Source organism: Gymnogyps californianus, chromosome 1, assembly GCF_018139145.2.
Source record: "Gymnogyps californianus isolate 813 chromosome 1, ASM1813914v2, whole genome shotgun sequence".
In the NCBI taxonomy this organism is placed as follows: Eukaryota; Metazoa; Chordata; class Aves; order Accipitriformes; family Cathartidae; genus Gymnogyps; species Gymnogyps californianus.
This window is the reverse complement of record NC_059471.1, coordinates 11,819,477-11,827,259: the sequence shown is the minus strand read 5'-3', so window position 1 is coordinate 11,827,259 and position 7,783 is coordinate 11,819,477. Positions and strand designations below refer to the sequence as shown.

General features: G+C 43.7%; 1 protein-coding gene across 1 annotated transcript; it reads right to left on the bottom strand.

Moving 5' to 3' along the window:
* Positions 1 to 348: 348 nt before the first annotated feature.
* Positions 349 to 7,106, bottom strand: C1H11orf97 (chromosome 1 C11orf97 homolog). Its single transcript, XM_050914062.1, has 4 exons — positions 7,016 to 7,106; positions 6,217 to 6,321; positions 3,192 to 3,317; positions 349 to 1,213 (listed from the first exon to the last, which is right to left on the bottom strand). The coding sequence occupies exons 1-4, from the start codon at positions 7,104 to 7,106 to the stop codon at positions 1,209 to 1,211; spliced, it is 327 nt and encodes a 108-aa protein (XP_050770019.1). The 3' UTR covers positions 349 to 1,208.
* Positions 7,107 to 7,783: the final 677 nt, after the last annotated feature.

Genomic DNA, 7,783 nt, shown 5'->3' with positions numbered 1-7,783 from the left:
ACTCCCCATTTTCAGCACCAGCTGTGCAAACAATAGTTGACCTACAGGATCCATCCATTCCTCAAGCCCTATCCCCTCACCAGTAGGATTGAGGAGAAACCACCTGGGCACCTGTGTCTTTGACTCGCCCTACAGCAATGTAGTCATGCTTGATACGCTCCACATCTCCCCTGGCAGTATCGTTGGTGTCCACGTGGAAGAGGAGCAGGGAGTAAAAGTCCGAGGCCCAGACAAGACTCAGCATGCTCTCCACATCGTCCCAGATCTCAGCCCTGCAACAAACCTCCCCAGACAGCATGTTGGGGCAGCAAATGGGAGCTTCCATCTCCCGCAGAAGGGAGTCTCCAACTACTATCACTCTTCACTTCCTCCTGCATGGCTGAGGCTCAGCCAGCTCAGATGCTTTGCTGGAAAGAGCTTCCAGGCCCTCGTCTGCTACCAGAGCACTGAAGCTACTCTGTAGCTGCAAATGTCACTCCTGTCTCTGGTACCTCCTCCAATCATCCATGACGTTTCAAAGCTATCTTTTGTTCTGGTTTTATGCAGTACCTAGAAGGATCCACATTTGTTTCCTAAGTGGTGTGATAATACAAAACAAACTAGTGATCGTAATACCAAACAAGGTATTACCTCACTGTACTAATGGTTAAGAGTGAGAGTTTAGTGACAGGTTATTTCAGGTTCCATGCTGCCTCTGTGGTTCTTTGACACTATAACTCTTATATAGAGAGAGAGGATTATTTATGTTAAACTTTTACTAAATCAGGCTAGATATCAAATCACAAACTCTTGGCTTATGAACTGCTCAGTTTAATGAATGGCCTCAGCCTAAGGCATTTTAAGGCATCCCTTCAATTACATTACAATCTTCTGCTGGAACTTAGAATCACTTTGCAACAGAGAAGCCTATGAAAATGTCGAGTTTCACAGTAGCACATTTTTGTCAGCAAGAACACTTTCTTATCTTTGGATTGTGACATCTTCATCACTGGCTGAAATATGGATCAGATTTGGCTACTACAACATCTGATAAAAAAGCAGTACGAGGATATGAATAAAACAACAACACAGGAAACAGCTCCCTATCCAAGCAGAACTTTCTTCAAAGTCTTAGAAATACCGATCTACATTTCTAAAGGCAGCTAGTCATTTTGATGTTCGATTTGACACATCACAACAGGCTCAGGTCTTCACAGCACTAAAGTTCATCAATCTGTAAAAAAAACAAGATCCACTGTAAGGATGGAGTGAGCCCCCCAAACCACTAGTCACTTTTAGGGAAAGGCACTAAATGGGAGAAGCAAAAATAAATGCATTAACTTCAGTAAATTCAGCAACATGCATATATACTTTTTTCTTTTTGTCTCTTTACTTATTTCTCCTACATCTTTTTCCTTCATTTCTTTCAGTTTGTATCCCTGCATTGCTGAATTGTGTTCTCTCTCCAGTTCCCTTCAGGAATTCCCGACCTTCTGTTCTATGTCTCCTCTTTCATTCCCCTTGTCTGTGCTTCTTCCTTTTCCTTTTGGTGGTGCCTTTCCTTCTGGCACTAAACACAGTATGCTCATCTTCTCTCTTGAAACCCCTCTTCTTTTCTGTCCATTTCCATAGCCTGTACCTACTCCATCTCCCAATTAGTACATTACCACCTGATTTCTTCCCCAGATCCTTACAAAGAAGAGGGTGTGTGAATGGAAATGGTTTTGTGAGTGTAGGAGCTGAAGCCAGATTGCTTCCAGTTTTTCTCCTGTCTTGTATCTTTTCTGCCACCCCTTCTCTCATGATATCTGCCTATTCTGCTGCAAAACAGGCAGTATAGCTAGTGAGGAGAGCATCACTTGTCTCTAGCAGCAGTCCCTGGGAATGAAGGTACATCTAAATTCCCAAAGGAAAACCAACAGAGCCCATAAATTTCAGCACCTAAATCAATTTTAATAAACTGCTTTGTTTTAAAGCTGTTCTTCCCTCACAGATCTTAACGGGAAACAGAGGAGATCAGGATCTTTGAAAACTGCATGCCTTCACTAGAAGCCTCAGGTACAGGAGTTTTAAAATTATGCCAATGTCTCCAAACTCTAAGGCATTATTTGGTTGTATTTTCTATGGTGTGGCTAAAATTTTCTTGGTTTAAGTACATACCAGAAATGACTGCAGTTAATACCTGCCATAGATTAGGCCTGCTCTATAAACAAAATGTTCCTAAATTTTTTTTCTGTTCCTAAACACTCTCTCTAGAGTAAAGGCAGCGTGGCAGAAGGCTGTACTGGTTAAACGCTTCTTATACTAGCAATAACTTAATTCATGCTACTGTTGTAACTAAGATGCCACTATCTCCAGAGCTCACAAGATCAAAATAGGAAGAAAGAGTTGCTAGTCACGCAGCTAGCTGTATTTTTAAACCGCTAAACCCCGAGAACATGGGAAGGAGCTTCATTTAATGGCAAAATACGCCGAGTTCATATATTCTGCAAGCTCATGGCACAAACAATATTCCTCTTACAAAGCTAATGAACTCTGTTTCCTTAGGGTTGGAAGCTTTCACCTTCCATAAAAGTTAATACATTTCACTGAAAGAGAGAAGGTGGGCACATTGAGAAGGCTATGCTAAAATCCACCAGCTCATAAGGAACAGGTCTGCTCCACAAAAGCCACACTCCACTGACTGTCAAGAAAGAAATACCTGCCCCAGAGCACCAGCTGACCATTGCAGGCAAATGCTAAAATGCCTGAAATGATGCCTAGATCAATCTCTCTTCAGGAGGTGTGTTGGAAGGAGGGCTTTTCCAAACATTTGAATTGGTTAAGGTTGGAGGTTAAGAAAGGCAAGTAAGGTTCATTATCTACACAAAACCAACACTCACCACTCATCAGTAGGAAACAAGTGATTATTCCACATGTTTACAAAAGGTTTCAGAATATGAAAGAAGGTGATTCAAGATAGCAGTCCTAAACAGGTTTCTTATGCACAGATTTCAAGTCTGTTGGCTACTTACTAAAGGAAGAGGTGGGTTGGCTCTGCAAAGATGCCCAGTGGTGATTACCATAAGACCATATAGATAATCTGATGAAAAAATAACATTGAACAAAACAGATCTGCAGTCCTGTGAGATGTCTATGAATTATAAAATAATATTGCCCTGAAATTTTAAAATGAGGTGTTATAGTGAAAGTGTCTTATTATTGACTCTTACTTTTCATTCCTGCATGCCTTGAGTAGAATTGAGGGCGTAAAAGAAAACCATTTCTGTTCTGTGACACTGTTTTCAGGTTTCCAATGGAGAAATTCTTTTTCACACTCCAAATTCCTTCCAGAGCCACTGTTAATAATTTGTAAAAATAATACCATTATAACTGATTATTTCAACTTGTTGTAGAATTAATGTAACTTTTAAAAGACAGTCCCTTTGGTCTATACAGTAATTAGAAGTAGTTAAGCAGAACATTATAATCTTCCTCCATAGTTAATGAAAAGAGATTGACATCTTCAGAGAGCAATTCAGATTGCTAAAGGTATATGACGCTCTACTGTCTGTAGAACAGCTTAAGACTGCTAGGCTCCTAGCTGAAGCAGGATGCAGCTGATCTATAATGTATAAGAAACAGCAGTAATACCATCGATGCATCCAGCATGATTTATTGGTCATACTGGAATACCAAATGCTCTCATAAAAAGACAGCAGAACACCCCCCCCCCCCCAAAACCCCCCAAAAACCAAAACCAAACCAACACCACCAAAACAAAGCACAAAAGCTAATTTATTTTGTGGAAAGGTTACAATTTACTAACCATCCAATTTATGTAAAACAATAAACCTACTAATCATCTAAACTGTGTAAATCAGTAACCATCCAACCTGACAACTGTTGTTTGTCGAGCCCCGGCCACTGAGGGAGCATCTCTAATTCTCCAGATGTATATGGATGAAAAAGGAACTAGGTACTTGCTGAACAATCTGTACACCAACATCTATTTGACCTTATTATACATAGCGTTGTTATACTATGCATATAACATATTATGCTATACATACTATTTATACATCGAGCTTGTTATACATCCATATTATACATTCCTGTAATGAATATTTTTGTAGTGTTTCTATATTATCTTTAGTACTTTAAGCCTTTGTAACATACATTTCATTGTGGCACTCCCCAGAAATCATGAGAACATATATGGTAGCATCCATTCATACAATCAGACTCAAATATTCCAGACAATTTTGATCCCTTGGCAGATGGATGCAGTGAAATATAGTTGTGTTTGGCTCTTAGTAACATTAAACACATGAGCAGCTTGAGCAGACCAGTGTTAACATCTGCAATTCAGCTACGTGTCCAGAACTCCTTTACAGTCAATGGCAAAAGAACAGGCACTTTTAGAGCATGACACATGCAACGGTAGGTATCTAGGACAAGTCAGAAGAATTATATTTTCAAAGTGCCTTTTTCTCTCCATTTACTATAAACAGAGCCTATGCAAGTCATTCATTTGCAGGTGGGTGCTGTAATTGCCTGAGGAGCCTAATCACAGTAATGGAGTTGCAGGTTCAAATGGTCTTTACATCTGACAGGATACTGATCACATCACCCAACTTACGTACATTTTTGTCTGTGAATCCAACTGTTTTAAATTCATTTTGAGTGAGTTTAGACTTAGGTCTCAATCCTACATAAGAGAAACCAGACTTTTTTCAAAATATTCCAAATTTGGTAACAAAGGCAAAAATGCCCTTATTACATCTGTGGAGGATGTAATAATTAGGAGATATAGTGGTGGGCTTATTCCAACAAAATGCAGCTTAATATAACCAAGCAATAGCTTTACTCTACGGAAGAGAATGTGGGGCTACAGAATGGGAACTGTATATTGTGGAGCAAAAGCATCATGGATTTAGGAGTAACAGTCGACAAACAGTTCAACGTCCTAGTGCTAATGTTAGATCTAAAATAAGTAGATGATTCTCTCTCTCTACAGGCTACTAGTGATACAAATACTGAAATACCATGATCAGATTTGGTATTCACATTTTAAAAGAGAAGACAAAACAATTGGTGAGAGTACATAAAGAGCCAAAACCAAATATATGCGTATACACCTCCTCTGGAAGAAAATCCTGGGTACTAAAAAAGGCACCATTATATATCCAAGAAAAGCAAGGAGCTGAATCACGCAAATCCAAATGATTAATCAGGCTTTTTTTTTTTTTTTAATACACCAACCACTAGAACAAACTAATGAGGGAAGCTGTGGAATAACCAGGTTTACTCAATGGACTCTACAGAGAGGTACCTAATAAAATACAACGGCTTGGCTAATAAAGGCAATAAGACCTTGTAGTCAACCAGATAAGATAACCTATCCTTAAACATTACAAACTTCTGAAAGTTAATTCTCTACAATTAGATTAACAGATCTTATGGCTGCAGGAGGCCACCAGCATGATGTAAGTTTGTCCTATATGGGTCGCATGGCTTCAGGCTCATTCCTGCACCAAGACTAGCAAATGAGCTTGGACCAGGACTAATGGTTTAATTGCAAAATATTTAAAGTGTGTATTAAAAATGGTGAATCTAAGTGATCTTTGTTAAATTGTTCCAGCATTAAGTTCTCTTTTTGTTAAAAACTGCTAATTATTTCTACTCTGATCTTATCTCATTCTTATCTCCAGTTCTCAGAACTTTTAATAGTTTAGCTAGACCGAACACCTTGTTCCCTCATGGACTTCCATTTCCTCATTTGCCTCCTGTAATCAAGTCTCTCCATAACCTTTAAGCTGCCTAAACAGACTGATTTTCTAATTGCTTTCACTGTTTTCCTGTCCTTTACTTACCTTTATCATTCTTACCTCAACTCCTTCTTTCCAACACGAACTTCAGTTTTGAACAGCAGAAGGGGACAAAGTATTCTAATAACTACAGCACCTCTTTTAAAGAAAAAGGTAACAAAACCTCCCTACTGCTTGGCATTTGTTTCTGTTTTATTAAACTGATAGATCATATAGAATTATCCATGTTTTCTATGGTCCTGTAATTTCAGACAAAAAAAAAAGTAATAAAGACTATATGCAATTCTTCTGTTTCTAAATGTTCCCCAGGCTATTACATAAATGTTCTGGGCTGTTTTTTAAAAATAAGAATTTTGCCACAGTTCCTCAAAACAATTTGTATTTCATTTGCCCTGACAAACACTTGCCATTTGCGCATAAGGATTACCTGCAGCTGGATGTTTAACGTGGCATGCTTCTTTCCGAAAATAAAGCTCTTCTTCAAGTATTTCTTTAACTCTCCTAGATGGCTCAACATATAAAAATTTCTTCCCTGTTAGTAAAACATATTACAAAAGAACCAGTTATTTTAAATTCCCTGAACGCTAACGTGAATGTAATGTCATTTTATGCTGCTCTACTTCTGTCTTTAATACACTTTAAGACAAATCATTTACAAATATACAATGATATTCAGCCAGGCCCTGCTCCCCAACATCAAGCGATTCCTCATAACAGGACCACGGTGGGTAAATCCAAAAGGGGAGTGCTGGTGGGCTGGCAGCGCGGTGAGGTGGCTCTCCCATGCAGGAGCCAAGGCCACGCCAGGGCACTCGGGGAGACATGGCCACCGTGTCTCCCCATCGCGAACAACCCAAGGCAGAGCCGCGCATGGAGGAGGTCTCCAAGGAGATGTCCTCGCTAAAGGAGGTCTCCAAGGAGCTGAAGGGGGATTAGGGTACCTCATGGCGGCAGGGGAGTCCCTGCCTGCCACGGCACCACCCAGATCCCGGCGGTGGTGGGATGCACGGGGCCGGGGGAGGCGAGGGGCCACCAAACTAGGTGGCCGCGGGGGATCAGTGGGGAGCTGCGGGGGAAAGGCTGGGCTGCCCCGAAGGGACACGCCGGGGGGGGGGGGGGGGGGGGGGGGGGGGGGGGGGGGGGGCCGGGGAAGGGGAACGGAGGCCGCAACGGGCGGGGGCGGTGAGGCGGGCCCCGCCGCCGGGCCGGGGGGCCACCGCGCTCACAGGGCTGCCCGCCTCCCGCCGCCTCGCCGCGGACATCGCTGCCCGCCTCCTCAGCCGTCACCGCCAGCTGCTCCCCACTCGCCGCCCTCATGGCCGCCGCCGCGCCCGAGCAGGTAGGAGCCGGCCGGACCGGTTGCCACAGGAGCGGGGGCGGGCGGGGGCGGGCGAGGGCGGTCCGGCTCTGCCCCGCCACCGGCAGGAGGGAGCGCGGAGCGGCGGGCAGCGCCGAGTCTCAGCGCCCCAGCGCGGCGGGCCGCGGGGCAGAGCAGAGCGGTGCCGTCCTGCCCGCCCTCCGCCATGTTCGGGCTGCGCCTCGGCGGGGGCGCGAGTTCCTGAGGGAGGGAGTCCACCTCCTCCCGCAGCTTTGTGCTGAGAAGGGCAATTGGATCCGCCATTTCCAGTCACGGCTGAGGTGTTCTAGCTCTTCCACAGCACAGGGTTAACAACGGGGGGACCTCCGCGGCAGGGTGTGGCCAGTTGCCATCCCCAGGGGACAGCCACCTCACGCCCGCTTGGGGCACAGGGTGGGTGACAGCTCTAGGTATCCTCAACGGTTCTGCTCTAGGTATCAACGGCTCCTCATTTGTGTCAGTCAGCGTTACCATGCTCGGCAGCGGGCATGCACATCACAAACGTTTTGTACCCCTGTGGGGTGTTGCCATGGGCCTGCCTTATGAAAGGATGCCTTGTTGTCCTCACCCGAGGCAATGGCGGACTGATGGAAGTAAAGACGGAAGAGACCAGTTTAACTGGATGGATGATGTAGGT